The sequence below is a fragment of the Oreochromis niloticus genome, linkage group LG7 (assembly GCF_001858045.2).
Source record: "Oreochromis niloticus isolate F11D_XX linkage group LG7, O_niloticus_UMD_NMBU, whole genome shotgun sequence".
NCBI classification, from domain to species: domain Eukaryota; kingdom Metazoa; phylum Chordata; class Actinopteri; order Cichliformes; family Cichlidae; genus Oreochromis; species Oreochromis niloticus.
In genome coordinates, this window is record NC_031972.2 from 55,852,646 (window position 1) to 55,871,827 (window position 19,182).

The 19,182-nt window shown below is 39.3% G+C and overlaps 2 protein-coding genes across 2 annotated transcripts in view; one reads left to right on the forward strand and one right to left on the reverse strand.

Moving 5' to 3' along the window:
- Positions 1–3,088: 3,088 nt before the first annotated feature.
- On the forward strand, positions 3,089–10,779 carry LOC100699901 (arylsulfatase A). The gene is made up of 8 exons (XM_019361522.2): positions 3,089–3,667; positions 7,287–7,527; positions 7,657–7,875; positions 8,672–8,841; positions 9,249–9,373; positions 9,908–10,035; positions 10,122–10,224; positions 10,309–10,779. The coding sequence occupies exons 1-8, from the start codon at positions 3,447–3,449 to the stop codon at positions 10,593–10,595; spliced, it is 1,494 nt and encodes a 497-aa protein (XP_019217067.1). The 5' UTR covers positions 3,089–3,446; the 3' UTR covers positions 10,596–10,779.
- Positions 10,780–10,927: 148 nt separating this feature from the next.
- mapk8ip2 (mitogen-activated protein kinase 8 interacting protein 2) overlaps positions 10,928–19,182 on the reverse strand; it is a 28,434-nt gene continuing 20,179 nt past the window's right edge. The window contains exons 6-14 of the mRNA XM_005470872.4: positions 16,819–19,015; positions 16,427–16,638; positions 15,745–15,820; positions 14,938–15,110; positions 14,738–14,847; positions 14,533–14,655; positions 14,333–14,403; positions 14,141–14,239; positions 10,928–13,349 (exon numbers count right to left, since the gene is read on the reverse strand). Coding sequence (XP_005470929.2) covers positions 13,277–13,349; positions 14,141–14,239; positions 14,333–14,403; positions 14,533–14,655; positions 14,738–14,847; positions 14,938–15,110; positions 15,745–15,820; positions 16,427–16,638; positions 16,819–19,015 — 3,134 coding nt within the window. The 3' untranslated portion in view covers positions 10,928–13,276. The remainder of the gene's footprint in view (positions 13,350–14,140; positions 14,240–14,332; positions 14,404–14,532; positions 14,656–14,737; positions 14,848–14,937; positions 15,111–15,744; positions 15,821–16,426; positions 16,639–16,818; positions 19,016–19,182) is intronic.

The following is a 19,182-nucleotide window of genomic DNA, read 5'->3' on the forward strand; positions in this document are numbered from 1 at the left end:
TATTTTCAAGATGTATTTTCAAACCCATGAAAAGGCAAATGATTTTTTTGTTTCCCTTGAACCTCACAAGTCCTTGTTTTTAAAGATACAAGATCAGATATGTTGTTCTGTCACATACTCTTTATTGTGAGTAAATGAAAAAAGGTCAGAGCAGTTGTCTTTTACTAAAACACAATGCAGGCAGCCTGTGTAGTGCATAGACTGTCATTTATCCATAGTGGCTCTCCTGCGTCTTCTCTGTAACTCATGGAAAATCATTAGATGGGTCTGGAAAAAACCCTCAAATTTATTATTAGTTGTGGCAAAGGTATACCAGTCATTACTGAACAGTGATGGGAATAACAGCGTTACAAGTAACGGCGTTACTTTTTTCAGTAACGAGTAATCTAAGTAATTACTATTTGTATCGTTACAACGCCGTTACTGTTACTAACAAGAAAATGTGGTGCGGTCGCGTTACTATTTTTCAACAAACAGACGGTTGAAGCTGTGTTCAGCTTACCGCATCTTATATCAGTCTCACGGAAGTAGCTCTAAGTAATCAGTGCACTACAGCTTTGAGCAGCTGCAGATGGCAACCACTTTCTGCCCGACGATCACTTTTTGGCACAACACCTGGAGCTAAGGGGGCAAAACAATCGCATGAGTGCTGCTGTTTGACTGAGGAAGAATAAAATAGTCGTGGTAAGCCAATTACACGACCAATTCAAGATGACAAAGCAACAAGGTGATATATACCAGTTTTTAAATTGTGTTGATAGGCCACGTAAAACCAGAGTCATGATAAACAATATATACGCGGCGTTTTTTCCTCAATAGTTTCGTCACGCTTACTGTGTAAGGACAGCGCTAGCAAGCACTCTCTGCTTATAACCAAAAACAAAACAAAAAAACCCAAAACAAAAAACAGCCCTTTAGTGTTGGTGGAAAAAAACACCATGTCGACCAATCAAAAGTGATATGGCAACATGACATGTGGTTGTTTAGGAAGAGGGGGGAGTTTTAGGAGTGACGGCGAGAGACAGAGAGAAAGGCAGCAGAAAAAGAGAGAGCGATTTTTGAGATGTGAGAGATTTGTGACGTTTGGAGTGTTTGGAGTGTGTAGTTAATGTGTTGTTTAGTTAGTGTGTACTGTTGTGGATAGTTTTGTGTTGTGTGTCGGAACAATGAGGCGACTGCTGTCTCCAGGTAGAGAACAGGAGTGATACACCTGCTGTCAGACTTGCAGGTATCAGGCTGTGATGTTCTCCTTTATAGTGGACAGAAATATTTGGAGTGGCACAAATAATTTGTGTGGCATCTTATTGAATGCAGAACACCTGGTTGTTATGTAAATAGTTTGAAATGGTTATTTAAAAAAGGGTAAAAGGTAAATGGCTGCAAATAACTTTGTTGTTTGCAAAACTTGTGCATATGATTTTAAAATTTGACAATTTATATTTGCATTTAAAGTTATGAAATATGATTCATTAAACATGTTTGTTTTTGTTACAGTAAAAGGTATAACTATCTACTCGGCCTTTATGTTTTTTGTCTGATTTTAGATCAATTGTGTTAATACAGTATGTCAAAATGAGAACATAACTGTAAATTCAGACACGTGAGGTTGTGCTGAAAAGAATGATACCAAACACGGCAAAGTAAATAATTTTTAAAGGTGAAATGTAGAGGTAGTAGTTAAAAATGGCCAATTATATCCTGGATCCCATAGGGTTAAACATTTTTTTTAAAGTAACGCAATAGTTACTTTTCAAGTAATTAATTACTTTTAGAATCTTGTAACTCAGTTACTAACTCAGTTACTTTTTTGAAGAAGTAACTAGTAACTATAATTAATTACTTTTTCAAAGTAACTTGCCCAACACTGTTACTGAATATTTGCTTCTAATGATTTCTGCTATAGGTGCTCCATTAGCTCTACTAGACTAATGACTGACTCACTGTTTACCTGAGCTGAGCATGACACCTTGGCTAGATTTTTCTTTTTGTCTTAAATATAACATGAACACGTTTGATGGAAGAGCAGGGGCATCACTGCCTCCCTTCCAGGGTTGTTGTTCCCTGCAGAGATTGTTAGAGTGCTCTGTGTTGGAGAAGATTAGATGAAGAGAGCATCTGCAGCAAGGTACTGTTTCAAAATCTCTCATTGACTGTTGTTTTCTTTGTTTTTCCATCATGCAAAAGCTTGTTTCTCCCTTAGGTCAGCACTGTACAGAGATGTGAAATTGAATGATAAATCAAAGTATCTAGTTCCCTAAGATGGCAACAATGGTGCAAGACAGCACGCAAGCTAACTGATAGACATATCACACACACCATGTGTATGAGGACTTCTGAGAAGTTCATAATGACTTGATCAAACAATGCTTGCCTAACCCTAGACTTTCCTAAACCCCATTGTTTAAAATGTAATAATTTTATGTTACTGGGACTAGCTTTCTAACCTCCATTCCGACTTCCCTCCATCACTATCAACAACATTACCTTCCTCCTCACACACAGACTCACACGCACAGTTGTCTGTATGCAGAACGTACAGCACATATTAAATGCTCCCATGCCATGTGTTTCTTCTTTTCACATGATGCCAGCTTGATCACATGCAGGTAGAGTCGCACTTTTGTTTTCCTGTCCACCTCAAAAACATGTATGTGAGAATACATAAACAAATAGCTCCTGGTACTCTCTCTTCATCAGAAAATCAGCTGCGACATTCATTTGGATGGACAGTGGGATACATACTGGACTTTGAGGATAGAAACAAAGTATCGAACAGCGTTAGTATAGATCCGATACTGATACCAGTGTTGGTATCAATACTGTCAATATTTGGATCGATCTGCCCACCTCTATAATTTAAAAAAAAATCAGCAACAGGGCTACAGGTCACCAGCAGCTTCACATTTTCTCTCTCTATAGCTGGATGGTGCAAAAGGGCTAGCAGCTCCTGTCCCTCTCCTCCTCCCTCAGTTTGCCTCATCATCATTTTCTGATGTTATAATTTACTTTTGTTTGTGTTTGACAAGGTTTGTGGTGTTTCAAAAACCGCATCTTGGCTGTTTGTGGAGCTGCAACAGGCTCACACGGGACTCCTCTTGTGGTTATCAACTGAGGAGCACACGTGAGCCGTGATGCATTTATACAGCCGTATTTTGCACGTCACTATGACAGGCGGAAGAAGAAGTAGTTCCTGCCAATCATTTAGACAGTCCCAATAATATAGTTACTTTCCACTGTGTTCCTATAAATGTTCACAATGCAATGTTCACTGTGTTCCTACAAATTACAAATTTACCACAAATTTCTGAAATATCGATATTTTGAAATAAGAATTGAGTCTAGAACACAAATATTTGCTATCGGAAGAATCGATATTACAGTATCGATCCGCACATCACTATTTTTAGGGATCTGACGCTTCCTTACTTTCAGTCAGACTTAACAGCATGGAATCCAGCCGCTTCGCCTTTTTCAGTATTTTTCTTTTGTGCACCTGCTCGGCTTCACCGCCGAATTTCGTCCTCATCTTCGCTGACGATTTGGGTTACGGGGACTTGGGCTGTTATGGACATCCCAGTTCACTCACTCCCACCCTGGACCGCCTGGCAGCTGAAGGACTCCGATTCACAGATTTTTACAGCACCTGCCCCGTGTGCACACCGTCCAGGTACCAGTGTAATCAGTACTGACTGTTTGCGTTTGTAAATAAAACAGAAATCAATCCGAGACTTAGCTCAACAGTTTGTTTTTACTTTAAAGTAATGAAAGTGGCCGTGAAGTATGCACTACTGTTCAAAAGGTTCTGTTATTCATTTATTTATTGTTTTTTGTTTTGTTTTGTTTTTCCAGTCGATTTGATGCTAAATTATTCTTTAAAGTTGTAACTGACAAATTGTTAATGGGCTCATTAATAAATAAGTCATTTTAATGGTAGACTGCGTTATTGTATATATTGTACATTAAATAGTTCTGCATTAATCCACTTAATAACTTTGTAGAACTGTTATGTTATATTTATTGCGGTTTCTGCTGTCCTCTTGGTCTACATTCTTGAAAAAGAGATATTTTTTTTATGTCAATGAGCATTTTACATTCATAATTAAAACATATATAAACGCCTCTTTCCAAAAAAACTGATTGCAGCCTCTACCTCATGACAGAAATGTTCCTCCAGGCTTAAAATTGCTTAATATCGTTGACGAGACATATGTTTGACATATGTTTCAAAGGTTATAGGCCAACCAGTCATTTCTAACAGTCTATTCTAGCATTGCTCTCTTCCTGTAGCACATTTTTATTTCCCTTATGAGAGATTTTCATATTAACTGGTTTGCTGAATTAATTTTTTTTTTTTTAAGACGAAAACATACCTCGGTCCTATTGCCTGTTGTTATTGTCCTTATTGTCCTTATCTTCATCTCACTCTTATTGCCTGTTCTTATTGTCCTTATCTTCAATGTCATGCTGCTCTGTTGTATGTTAATTGCCCCTTGGGGATAAATAAAGTCTTCTGATTCTGATTCTGATATAGCTATTGAGGTCCTAGAGTAATATAAAGTATTATTAAAATGGGAGAGGGGTAACTTTCTTCTAAAACGGAGTATTCTTGGTTTGAGAAATGGAAGATCGAAAACTTTTTCCAGTAAATGAATAAATAAATAAAATTAAAATAAAACAAATTTTAATTTAATTAAGAAAAAAATTTCACCCTTATAGTTTTATAGTTTCACCTGGAAACTTCATTCAGCTACAAATAATGCTGTAGTCCTGTGCTTTGATGCAATGTTTCCTGCCGCAGAAAACAAATAATCTATATCAATGATATTCCAGTGTTCAATGTAACAGCCCCAGGTTTGTGGCTCAGAGTTTTACTCGCCCATGTATAATTGTATTGTGCTGCAGGATGAGACAAAGAAACCTTTAATTTCTATATTTGTAAGTATTAATATAACTTAATTCATGTTATATTTATATTTTCTATCATCTAAAAATCCAAAATAATGTTACTTAACCCTTCAAATAACTATGGTCTGGTACACCCCATGTACCCCCACCCAATGCTTGTTGCAGGTATTGCTGCCATATAATATAGGACAGCTGCTGATAGCCTGTAATTTAAACATTGTAGACTAAGACAAAGTTAACATTTCATCTGCATATATTATTGTAACTTCTACAGCTTTACTTAGATTTGATTGATAATAAGGTGGTTTGATGAAGGACTCCTGCCAGCGTTTTCACTATAAATGTTTAATGGTGGTTACAGTAACAAGCACTGCTTTTTTGGACCCTGGAAAAAAAAGAATTCCCACTACACTTGAGCTCACCTCTTGGCAATGATTCCACCTCTTTGCTCCTCAACATGTGTGTATACAAAATCAACCTTGTAATCAATATTTTTATAGAAAAACAGGGGCCTACATGGGCTTAATGTAATGCTTGTCATTCACAGTCATGCTCTTAGATATATTTCTATTGCAGGTCTGTATTTAGTAGCAAATGTGTTAGAGTTGTGATAGAAGAGGTATGCAAGGCTTTGAAGAGCCCCGACACTCTGCTCTTTTTATTGATCTATCAAAAGCCTTTGACACTGTTGACCATGGCATTTTATCTCAGGGGCCATTAGAAATATGACTTTCAGACCAAGCAGTTGGCTGGATTTCAAATTACCTTTCCGACCGTAGGCAGTATGTGCAGCTCAATGGTCTCTCTTCCAGTTTTTTAAATGTCACCAACGGAGTGCCGCAGGGTTATTTACTTTTTATGTTAATGACTTGGGACAAAATCTAAATGCATCTGTCCATTTTTAAGCAGATGATACAATTGTTTTGTTGTTGTGCTCATATTGTCAATGTGGTTTTCGAAAATGACAGCTACCTTTTGATTGAATACAGTCACAGAGTCAGCTCAGACTGGTTGTAAATGCTGAAACACAAAAGTCATGTGCCTGCAGAAAGAGCCTGCTTGCAGTACTTCCCTCTCTTGTATCTGCTCAAGGCATTTCTATTGAAACTGTGGCCTCATACAAATACTTAGGTTATTATCAATCACAATACAATATTATCTGTTTCTCTTGTTGATACCACCTTTTTTATTACCCCTCCTAGATTATGATGATATAATTTACATGACTGTCTCTGCACATTCTGCCCATTTGTGTAATCTGTTTTATCACGGGGCATTAAGATTTATAATTGGCCGTAAACATTAGCCAATTTTTGCTCTTTTATTGTTTATTTTATTGTTATAGTTTTAATATGTTTGTCTGAAACAGGTCTCTTTTCTACATAAGACACTGGGTCTACCTGTATAAATAAAGCTCAAATAAAATACATTTTAAAAATGAAGCATTGAAACAAAAAACGATTTTTAATGAGTTTTTTGAGTTACTCAATGAATCACTGCAGCCCGAAATTGATATATTGGGGGTAATGAACGTGGATAAGTTTAAATACCTGTAGTTAACCATACAAAGCAACGGACTTTGCACAAAAGTGGTGAAGAAGATAGAGCAGGCTGGGTGGAGTAGGTGGAGATTAGTATCAGGGTTCATTTGTGATATTTGTGATAGCACAAACCACACATTATCTCCTATGAGGTGTGGTTTGAGATCAATGGCAATAACAAAAAGATATTAGGTGGTGCTAAAGGTGGCAGAGTTGAACAAGACTTTCATTGGGAGTGACCAGCATAGAGAGAATTTAAAATGATCTTTCAGCTCAGATTTAAAGACAAATTTATTTAGTTAAAGTTAGTTAGGTAAGGTTGAGATGGTTTGGACATATTCAGAGGAAGGATAGTGGACTTATTGGACAAAGGATTTTGAAGATGAAACTGGGGCAGGAGAAAAGAGGAAGACTACAGAGGAGGTTCATGGATGTAGTGAAGTAGGAGATGCTGTGGGTTGGTTTGGGGGATGTTAGGTGAGATGGAGGAAAGCGATCTGCTGTGGTGACCCCTTAAGGGAAAGAAGAAAAGATTGCTGTGATTCTTTGACGGAAGAAAAGCTTAGAGGACAGAATTAATATTTGAATTAAGAGTAATTATTTTAGTTTTGTTTTCATTAAGTACATGAAATTTTTGTTGTTGCCTTTAAACTTTTACGTTGACCAAAGTGATGAAATCTTCTCTACATGTCCTGTAGTTTTTCATCTTACATTGTTGGATGAATTGATGCAGTGGTTTTCTTCAGGCCATTTTCCTGAGTGAAACAAGAGCGTGTTCAAAATGACCCCACTGTCTTTTCCACTGTTAATTAACTGCCTTGTTTGTTGGTTGTTTCCAAGGGCATCATTGTTGACAGGTCGCTATCAGACCCGGTCAGGCATCTACCCAGGCGTGTTTTATCCAGGATCTATAGGTGGTCTTCCTCTGAATGAGACCACCATTGCCGAAGTTTTAAAGCCCCTGGGCTACGCCACAGCGATCATAGGAAAGTGGCACCTAGGTGTTGGGCATAATGGCATGTTTCTCCCAACCAAGCAGGGCTTTGACCATTTCCTGGGGATCCCATACTCCCATGACATGGTCAGTGTGTTTCCAATCTGTGCTACTTACAATTGCTTCATGAAATTTCTTCTTTTTCACTATATTCACTTTACTATTCTTCACTCTGTATTGCTGTCTGTTGATTTTTTTTTGTCTTTTCTTCCCCAGGGCCCCTGTAAGAATCTGACTTGTTTCCCTCCAGATATAAAATGTTACGGATTGTGTGATATTGGCAGCGTAGCCGTCCCACTAATGGAGAATGAGATCATAAAGCAACAACCAGTCAACTTCCTGGATCTGGAGAAAACCTACAGTGACTTTGCAACAAACTTCATAACCACATCGGTTGAGAAAAAACAACCATTCTTCCTCTACTATCCATCACATGTGAGCAACAAGAGCAATCTGAAAAAAATGCATGAATTAAAGTGTGCAAAATCAACCTTTGAGTGCAATCAAAGCTCTACTGTGGTTCGTCAGCTCTTTGAATGCCTAAAAATGTGTTTTCAAAATGGTAAATATCGGGATAATTCAAAATGTTTCTAGTCCTTTGGAGACAGATTTGAGTACCTCAATAATCACTGTGATGTGCAATACCAGTGATTTCCTTTCTTATCCCATGTCAAGTAAAATCAGAGCTTGAATCAGCGATACTGATCCGATACCTAAGCTTTGAACAAAAACTTAATGTGTTTGGAAAACCAAAATAAAAAAAGTTCTGTATTTCAAACTATATGTTCATAATGATTACAAGACATCAGACTTCTTCTTATTTAATTTAATTAAAATTAATTATGAAGAATTATCACACAAGAAACAAACAAACAAACCTGAAAAGTCCATTTTAAAATATTCAATAAACAATTAAAAACAAATGTGACTGATAGAAAATAATAATAAAGCTGAAAAACATTTTTTTATATATATGTCATTATCCATGTTATGTAAGAAATATTTTGAGTTGTATTTTTATTTCTTAAAGCCTACAATGACTATTTTTGATTCTAGTTACTTTCCAATGTCTTTCTGTCCACGTAAACTAATAAAAAATTTACCCCAAATTACTAAAATATTAATATTGTAATATGAGAATTGATTCTAGAACATAAATATCTGGTATCGGAAGAATCTATATTTCAGTATCGATCCACACACCACTAAAAATCACGTTTTCTTGCTTCAGCACACCCACTACCCCCAGTATGCAGGTATAGGGGCAGCTGGACAATCTTTAAGGGGTCCGTACGGAGATTCCCTGTTGGAGTTTGACAACAGTGTAGGCCACCTGGTGGAAACTCTGAAGAGGACAGGAGTGATCAACAACACATTGGTCTTCTTTACATCAGACAATGGGTTGGTTTTCAGTTTATGATCATATTTTTGGCTAATCTATGAACTGTATTTACTGTTATTCCATTTCTGTATCCCATTTAATGAGCTTGAAAAGGTGGCTGGACTTCTTAACGTTTAAATCTTTAAATATCAAAGAAGGCTAGTTCCAATCTTTTTTAAACTCTTAAGACTGCCATGAAGTGTATGACTGCAACATATTTCATTCAGTAACTTAAAGACAACAATGATGACTGAAATGCACTAGAGTTTTTGAGTTTAATTCCTCATGCTGACATTTAACCACCCTCCAGAAAAAATATTTTTCCTCTGTTCAGTAGTCAAGTTTCTAGAAATCTTTCTACTCTTGTGATAATATTGCATTTATCATGTTTTATTAAATGGTGTCTGTTTTCTTTCTCTGCATGTAGGCCTGAACTGATGCGTAGGTCCCGTGGAGGCATTGCTGGTCCTCTGAAATGTGGCAAAAGTACCACATATGAAGGAGGCATGAGAGAACCTGCCATCGCCTACTGGCCGGGGACCATCAAGCCAGGTCGGGACATTTTAGCGGTCTGCAAAAAGTCTAGACTACATTATCCTTCAAGCACAAAAGATCCTGACCCATCCTTGATCTTGCCACACAGTTTGGTTACATTTAGTTTTACCTGCATGGTTTTTGGTGCCAGACAACTTGATCACCATTCAGATGGTAGGATCAGAAATTGCTGTAAATACCATTTACAGCCAATACAGCATTTCATACTGTTGGTTGTGGTGCAGTGGTGTGGGAAATACTTTTGGCACCTTAGTACTAATTGAGCATAGTTTAAATGTCAAAGCCTTTCTGCGATCAGAACCTCTGAAGACTGTTTTCAGCACCCTGTTGAATCAATGCCAATAATAATTAATGTAGTTCTGAAGGTAAGTTGTTTTGAAAACTGTTTATAAACCTAATCTGAAAACACTGTGTGTTTGTTTATTCCAGAAATGAGCATTGGCTCTCTTTTTTTTCCAGCATCAAAGTATACTATAATGAAAACAAAAATGTAGCCTTTAGTGATTCTTTTTTTGAACAAATTGTTTGAAGGTGTTACTCATGAGATGGCCAGCACTCTAGATATCCTCCCCACATTGGCGCGCCTGGCAGGAGCTGAACTACCACCGGTGATGTTGGATGGGGTCGATATGACGGATATCCTTGTTAACCAAGGAAAGGTAGGAGCATTATGTTTAAAGTTGTGCAAAAAGTGAAATAATGAAAAAAAACAAGCTCATGCGTGTATTTTCTCTGTGTTTTACAGAGTAAAAGGGAGACCGTGATGTTCTACCCTGTAAATCCCAGTGAAGACTATGGCCTGTTTGCTTTAAGGCTGGGAAAGTACAAGGCCCACTTCTACACACAAGGTACTTCACATATTAATTATTGCATGTTCACACTGTCAAGCTTTAGCTGGTCATGACTCCTCCTTGTTCACCTTTGTACATCAGGTGCTTTCCACAGCAGCACTACACCAGACAAAGACTGCTCAGCATTGCGCGAGACTCACGACCCTCCTCTGATATTCGATCTGGAGGCTGACCCATGTGAGCTCTATGCTCTACCAGTAGATGAATCTGACATCCAATCTGTGCTGCAACAGGTCAAGACAGTTAAGGAGCAATTTGAATCCTCCATGGTGTTTGGAGAGAGCCAAATGGCAAAAGGAAAAGACCCCAGCCTCGAGCCTTGCTGCAACCCTGAGTGTAGCCCCAAACCTAGCTGCTGTCATTGTTGATGAGAAACATTGCTGCAGCTCCTAATGACAATAAAGAAAGGGAAAGTTGAACTGCAGTGCTGCTCTTTTGTAGAGAGTTGAGTTTTAATTGCTACAAATTAAGAAGCAGTGTACAGGCAATGTGCTTCCTTAGTGAGGAGGTGATTTTCCAAGATTTAATACTGTCTAAATTCAGAAATAATGTTTAACAGTGTACTGTATTTTCTTTCTTTTATGCTTTGAGCATTTTTTTTCTTTGATTTTTTTTTTTTAAATTTCCACTTCAGGAATTCTTTGTAAGCAATTTTTAACTCGCACAATTAGGACTTAACCAAACAATGAGGACAACAATAAAGGTTCAGACATCAAGCATATATTTTATTCATAAGACCAAACCCATGACAAGGCGAATGATTTTTTTTTTCTTTGTTTTCCCTTGAACTTTACAAGTCCTTGTTTTTAAAGATACAAGATAAGATATGTTTGTTCTGTCACATACTCTTTTGCTCTAGGTATACAGTGAAGAATCCTGTTAAAGTAATAAAGTCAAAAGTTGATTTAACTGCTGAAGTAATTCAGAGCGGCTATATTGGACTAGATCTTCAGTGGTTGCTCTTGTGTAGCTGTGTGAAAAGAAGTATTTTAACTAGGCTGTAACAAGATAGAAAAACAGAATCAGAGGCAAGTAGATACAGATCAGAGATGGGTCACACTGTTGGAGCTCAAAGGTGATTACTATAATCGGCAAGACACAATAATAGTTTTCCAGTGGCAGCTGACTGAGTCACTATTCAGCTCTAACAGCAGATTGGTCAGTAGTTTGGTTGTGTGTCACACACTAGTGATGTCACATCTCACAAATGTGCCCTAAATGTGCTGCTGCTGAAGCCTGTTTGTAGAGTGTTATGGAGTCTTCAGGAACCCGAATGCCAGCTGTGTGACAGACTGAGATTACACCGTGTGTTAAAACATGAAAAGACACTGAAATAAAATTATTGCAGATCACAGATATTTGTGTGTTTTTCTTTCAGGGGTTTTCATCTGCTCGTGATCTTTTTTAAATTTCTTTTTAATTCATGTACATATTCATTTTTATAACATACTCAACATAAAGGACACAGCACTATCATAGATTTGCTATTGTATATACACGATCTAACTGACAGCAATACATATGTAGATAATACCCTCTCTCCTGCCATGTCAACTTTCAGTGAATATTTAACACTGAAATCCTGCAAATCAGATGTGTTTTTTCTGCTGGACTGACTGAAAGCAGCATAAAAAGATGCTAAACAGTGTCTGAGAGAACAATGGGGAGGATTGGGGAGGTGGGCTTCAGCTACCCCCACCTCTATATAAGGTGCTAGACTGCAAGGCATGGTTTGACGCTCCAACCTCCTTCATTCACCTATTGTGTGACAGGTGAATGAAGGTATAATTAAACGTGGAAACACATCTCTCTCCTTGTTCACCATGCTTAAACATTAGATAAATGCCCAACTATTAACAAAACTGTAAATCTTACATTTTAAAGGTTTGACTCCACTGGGATACCACGTATTAGCAGGACACTCCCCTATCAATCGATCTAGTCATTCCTTTTCCCTCACTGAAACTTGTCAAAGAAAACGGAGACCAGGACAGCACTGAAAGGCAGAGTTAAACAGTCAGAGATGTGAGAATATGGCTTTTCAGAGGGCCTTAGCTTTCTTTCATCTAAAAGTGGCATCAGCCATATAAAGCACACACTGATCTAATATTTTGCAACTGTACCAGCTGGATGACTTGCTATTGAAGCTCTAAGAGCAGTGCAACTTTGAGAACAGGAAGTAAATTTGTTCTGTCATTCAGATTTGCTGAGAGTTACTGTCCCTAAATCCAAAACGAATATATCTGCAGTTAACGACATTCAGAGTTCATCTGAAGTCAACTCATCGAAACTCTCTTAAAACTGCAGTTAATCCTGTCAGAGTGATACATCAAGAGCAAGAACAAAATTTCCCACCATCAGTCTCAACTGTGAGCATTTCTTAATTAGTCTGAATGAGGCGCCTGTATGTCTACTCTCTATACATGTATTTACAACACACTACGATTTGTACACAACACAGGGGTAAGCTTGGACCAAGGACCGCTCGCTGTACTCTCTGTCTCTCTCTACTTTGCTCCAATGTCACTAAAAGTATAAATTAAATGACCTGTTTTTCAGTATTGAACAAAAACATATATACAGTTAACTCAAACACCGACGTCTTGATTCGACAGCGTTCCTTTACTGATTGTTGAGCTGCTTGCCATTCACTTGGATATGTGTATTTCTTGGTGTGTCTGTGTGCAGTAATCCTACTAGCCATGCATTGAAAAGTGATACAGCAGTAGTAGGTACATTGTTTTCATCTCGAAAGAAGAATCTTGAAATAAACAGGTGCTCAGCATCTTAATTTTTATATCATAGAAAAAGATTAAATAAACAGGCAATCAATCCATTGAGATCATGGAAATAAACAAAGAGAAAAGGATGAATGAAATCAGTCAAATGTCTAGCATACTGTAGAAATGAAGATCCCAGTTTTAGAGGGACAGAAGAGTATTTTACAATGGAGCGAAAAAAAAAAATCCCCACTGACAATGCCCTCTGGTGGCAAAATTGATGAACATACACAAGCTGTGGAGGAAGAAGGTTGTCATGGCAACATTTCTCACTCCAGGTAGATGTCCTCAGTGGGGCAGGCATATTCCAGATGCTCTTGGTAGTACTCCTGGAAGGCTCGTCTGCAGAAAATACAGACATATGAGGACTAAAGATTTACCTGTGAGTATTAGATATTTTTAGATTCAGTTTTGTACGGCTTTTTAGTGTTTCTGATGTTTCACAATGTTTGTGTGAAAGACACAAAAACAGAAGTTGTTTTTCACAAATTCTGGTTGACTTCATGGCGAGAATCTGATGGATGAAACATTTTTGCGCATCCTGTACTCAGCCGCCTCCTCTTAATCCAGCCACAGAGAGTGGGCTAATGTGCATCTTTAATTATTCAAACACAATGTGGCTGAATAATACATGAGTAATTCTGCTGCCATTTAACCCTACACAGGTACACAAACATATGGCTAGTGTGCAAATAACAAAAAAAAACCCCAAACTGGATTACTGTCAAGCATTCTGCAAAAGAGATTTGTAATAAAATGCACTTTAATCCACACTTTGAGATTAGATTCCAGCAAAGATATGTGCAAGTAGTAGCTGAATAGTCATTTTTATTACTTAAATATGTCAAATTAAGCACTGTGGCTTCTAGTGTAATATATACAAAAAAATGCAAAGTGAATGCAATCCCTTAGTTTGAGAACTTAAACGGTTGAAATCAGTGGTGTGGTTTTTTAAAAGATTTATTTCCTAATGATTTACTTTAATTTTATTTATTTTTTAATGTATTTGTTTTTTTTTTAGTTAAAATAAATAACAAAAGCAATTGTTTTTTTATTTTATGAGTCCTTTTTTCCTTTCTTTCTTTTTTTGTTTTTGTAGCTACAGCCCTCAGTGGGTGTGGAACTGGACATACCCGACACATTCTGCTACAGGTCGCATTGACTCCTGGGACACAAACACATGGCAAGCAAATCTGTTCAGCATTGGGTGCTTAGTGATGAAGCCAAAGTAGCTGCAGAGAGAACAAAACAGTGTAATGCAATCAGTCGGATGTTACACTGTACGGTGGCAGCAGGACGGGCAGAAGATGGATATGTTTGATTACCAATTGTTCCTCGGATGGCATCCACAGAACGAGATGTTCTTCATCTGGAAGAAGTGACTACATCTGTCATACTAAATATAGACAGAGACAGAAAAAAAAGTGGAATTCAGTCACTGATGAAGCAGTGCAACATAATCCCAAAGCAAAGGGACAACCGATTACCTGAGTAATCATGTCATTTATGTTTATTTGTCTTATACCTCATCAAGGGTGTCATATTCATCCTCCAGGCTCATAATCAGTTTGACTCCTTGCAAGCTAATCTCCAGCTCACATAGAGAGGGAGGTCGCACATGTACCGTCCGTTTTCTTGATATTGCAATCTAACACAGAGAGAAACCACATTTGTATCCTGCCCATAGTAAACAATCCATAATAGTAAAAGTGTAAATGTGCTTTTCTTACCTTCTGCATGGCAGCACAGAGAATGCCGTTGCCTTGGTGATAAGGTACCTCAACAGACCCCAAAAACTGCACGCTGAAAGTCTCGATCCACGCTGGATTCCTTTTCATTCCTACAGAGTGTAATACGCATAGAAAATGTGAGCCATTTTTTCAAAATGTGAAAAAAGCAAAAAAATAAGCTGCTGTTTTCTTGCACTCACCCAGCAGCTCTTTGGATTGACCTATGACCTCATGAGCATAGAAGGCAGGGAAGATGCCCCTCTCCCCTGTCCGCATGTTATAGCCTCTGTACCAGTAGTCGTCCTCTTCTTCCTCCACGTATAAGGGATCATCCACATCCAGCTCCAGCTCATCTGCATGCCTGGGAATGAACCTGCAGAGGGCAGCAGAGAAGTCAAGGGAAAAAAAGGAAACTGCCTTTGTAAAAAGATGTTTCCTTACATGATGTCCCTGCTCCTATAGACCTGAGTTATTTTGATCTTTTATGGGTTTTAGGTGGCTCCCTGTGGGAGGCAGTGATGAAACAGTTGGGAAAGAAAGATAATAGGGTGGGTAGAGGAAGGCAAAGAGTTGTAAATATGGGGTATTTTGAATGAGACCTATGGTTAAAAAAAAGTGAAATTATTTGTACACAACATGTACTGTGTAATACCGAGGCACAGTTTGCCTTTTCTCTTCTGGTCTTTGTCTTTATGGGTGGCAAAGAGATGCACGTGATGTCTGATCTGTCTTCCTCCCCAAAATAATTAGTGTTGCCCAAAAGTTGATTCTGTTCATCTGGACGCAGCGTTTTCAGTGGGAGAAACGTTTGGTCACTCATCCAAGTGACTTCTTCAGTCTCAGCTGACTGCAGGTTTCCCCAAACCTTATAAACAGTACATTTGCATAATGATTGAAACTAGCACCACTGAAGGAACAATGGACTGGGAGGTCATCCCATTGGGAGGTTGACCTCCCAGCCCATTGTTCCTTCAGTGGTGCTAGTTTCAAGCTTGACTTTGTTTTACCTGTAGACTGCTCTGTGTGTCTGGTCCCTCTCTTCTCCATTGATGGTACAAGAGAAAAGTCCAAAGGATTCTGTGCCTACATGGGAAACAGACATGACTCAGACCTCTCAGATTATTACTTAAAAAAAAATGTTGTTTTTTCCATAACCTGTTGTTTGTTGAGGAACATTTATTATGCAAATCTGTAAGGTGAGCTCTAAATGAAGGGTAATGGATTATATCAAAAATGCAATGAAAATGGGGGCTGTTATAATGAGCTTTTTTATTATGCAAATCACCCTTTATTAGAGAAATAAATCTTGAGACAAGAGGTCTGCCTGATGATGCTCTGGTAGAGCCCTTCCATCAGTCGTGTGTGGGCACCCTGCCATATTTAGATCACATCTTAGTATATCATTTTGACAGTGATGAGTTGAACCCTAATACATTATTCATTCTAAGGGCAGACTGTGAGTGGATAATTTTAGAAATAATGCTGAAGGAGTCAGGATTTTTCGACAGAGCCAGGCCAACTGTTTCCCCCCCATTTCTTATCCTTAACGTAAGATAACACCCACCGGAGCATCATCACATATTTAGGGGTAATATTTTAGAGCAGTCTCGATCTTCTCTTTTACCTCTCGGGAAGAGATAAGAATGAACACTTCCTAATAATAAGAGAACAGAATTGCTTATGACTTACTGGAGGAGCGGGAGGTGCTGTTGACGAACACATTGAGAAATTTCTTGGAGAAAGGGAGGTCAGCTTCGGGAGAAGAGTCTTCAGAAGAGCTCAGAAGCTCTGGCCTCACTTCCTCCTCATCATCATGACCATAGTCCACGTTAGCAGTCCCCAAAGGCTCCTCATCGCAAAGAGTTGAAAGCTCACTGTCATCACTCAGAACAGAAGTGCACCTGAGAAGACAAGTTGAATCCCAATTTAAGGCGTTATAAACATTTGTAATGCAAGATTGTGTTGATATAAGGTCCACAATAAGGAAAATTGTTCTATTTTCATAACTAAAGGAGAGATTTTTGTGTCAGACTCACTACACACTCAATTTACTGGCTTTCAAACATATTATCAGACCCTACCTTTTAAGGCTGACCAATTCCAGTGTAGTATTCTCATCCACCACTAGTGTGTACTTCATGGAGTCATAGGCCAGTCCATCGTCTTCATTTGATTGCCTCAGTTCCAGGTCTTTCTCACACAGTGGGAGGTCATGATCAGGTAAAGGATGATTCTGCACGCTGGAATCAATGGGTGGTGAACTGTCCAGCTCTAAGTCACTACCTCTACGGGACTGCTTCCTTAAGCCACCTAGGAAAGGATAAGAGTCTGCATCGTCCTCTTCTTCATCATTGTCTGTGGAATAAGTGAGGCTGAAGCATCGGTTAGTCTGAGCACTGGGTATGTCGAGTGTCAGGCTGTGTTTGACTTCTGTGATACGCTCGAGAGAGGCTGAGGAACGGCTCGTTGGCTTGGGCTCTGTTTCTCGTCCTTCATCTTTGTCGCTGATCACACTCTCACTAAGGCTGGGTGAGTCGAGATCTTTCCTCTCCTCCAACATCATCAAGTCGTTATTGGGCTCGGGATCATCTTCTTGTCTCATGGCATTCTTAGATGGTTTATCTACAAAGTTCTTGTCACAGTCTTTAGTAGTATGCAAAGAGGTGTTTGCACAACGCTCTAAAATCAGTGGGGTTATGGTATCAGCAGTTGGATTGCTCATATAGAGATGAGAATTTATCACTGTTGCTCCTTTTGAAGACTGCATGTTAATACTTCTTGATTCTTCACTTTCTTTGCCTCTTTCCTGGGATCCATTCATTCCAACTTTCTTAGCTTGGTCCTCATCATTGAAGCCATCTCCATCTCCAATATCGGAGGATGGTGAGATGGTATCAGACACAGACACTTTCCTCTTGAAACACTCCTCAGGACAGCTGATTGGGTAGGAGCCCTCTGAGATCATCCTGTTGACCAAATTGCTAAGCAGCCATGGAGAGTCTGAGTTCTCACTCAGGTCATCTTCGCTTTCAGATTCAGAGTCTCCTTCACTTCCATCATAATCATCTGAGCTTGGCATTAGCCTGGGTCCCACTGGCAGGTAGAAGGAGCGTTTGAAGCTCTCTAGGCTGTGATCTGGTTCTATCTGGAGCACCATCTGTCTGGAGAGACTATCCTCACTGCATTGAGCTGGAGGAAGTGTCTCATCTGGGTCAGCTTGGTGCTCGCAGGGCAGGTCTTCATCCACATTCTGCAGCCCTGTAAGAGCTTGACCATCGTCGTAGGCCTCACGGGGTAAGATAGGTGAATCAACGGGAGATGGTGTAGCAATTGTGGGCGAGGGTAGTGGGGATGGAGAGGGTAGAGGAGAGCCTTCTTTGATTGGATCTGGCTGACCTAGAAGTAGAGATGTTTTCAGACCAACAATTCCACTGTCCTGCTCCAACTCTGTGTCTGGATCCAGTTCCTGATCTGACGTAGGTGAGCTGGCCTCCTCGATGGAGTTGGTAAGGTGAGATGAGCGTCCACTACTACTTTCATCACTGGTCAAGTCCAGCTCTGTCTCTGAGATTGATGAGATCATGTTGGAGACAACAGGACCACCACAAGCAAATGCTGCTTCCAGCTCCCCTTCAATGTCAGAATCAGAGCCTGGAGAGCTAAGGTCTTTGTCCTGGTCTGAAGTCACATAACCCCGTTGGTTCATATCTGCTATTCCTGGGTCTGAGGATGGAGAGGTGGAGTCGTTAGCTGCTGCCTCCACATTAGACGCTTCTTGAGCATCTGAACTGTTGGACTGGTCGATATTTTCTGAGCGGCTAGATGAAACATAACTAGAGAAGGAAGCGGGCTCAGAGGGTTCAATGGAGGGGAATTCCACATATGATGAGTGATTCTCCTTACAAACCATATCGTAGGCCTCCTTACACATAAACTCTACGTCAAAGTCTTTCTCCAGCTCCTCATCAGACAAGGGTGTATCTGCACCATCGATAGCTCCCATGGGTGCGGTGGATGACAAGCAGCGGCTGGTTCCATCTAGATCTAGGTCATTCTCTGGCTCCATGCCTGACTCGCTGGTGATGGTGTAGGTATCAGTAGCACGCCGGTTTGAGTGCTTGTGGTTGTGGTCGCTGTTGAGATCGTGGTCCACCTCTGTGTCCGAACACTGGGAGTGCTCATCTACGGAGGGTACTCTGGTTGTCTGTATTGAGGGATCAGCCTTTGGATCGGTAGCATCACCAGAACATGGGTGAGACTTATGTTGACCAAACGAGCCTATGACGATAAAAGGTGAAATAAACCAGAGATTAGAGGCTGGTAGGTGATTTTGAAGTTAATTATGGTGAGATTGCATAATGAAATAAGCTGACATGTGAGAAGAGTTTACAATTAATGAGAGCAGATTAGAATAAAGCAATAAAACAATGATTGTCAATATAAAG

Coding starts and splice junctions, on each gene's coding strand:
- LOC100699901 (XM_019361522.2), top strand. CDS start 3,447: ATGGAATCCAGCCGCTTCGCCTTTTTCAGTATTTTTCTTTTGTGCACC. Junction 10,036..10,121: donor TCCTTGTTAACCAAGGAAAG/GTAGGAGCATTA, acceptor TGTGTTTTACAG/AGTAAAAGGGAGACCGTGAT. Junction 10,225..10,308: donor GGCCCACTTCTACACACAAG/GTACTTCACATA, acceptor TTTGTACATCAG/GTGCTTTCCACAGCAGCACT.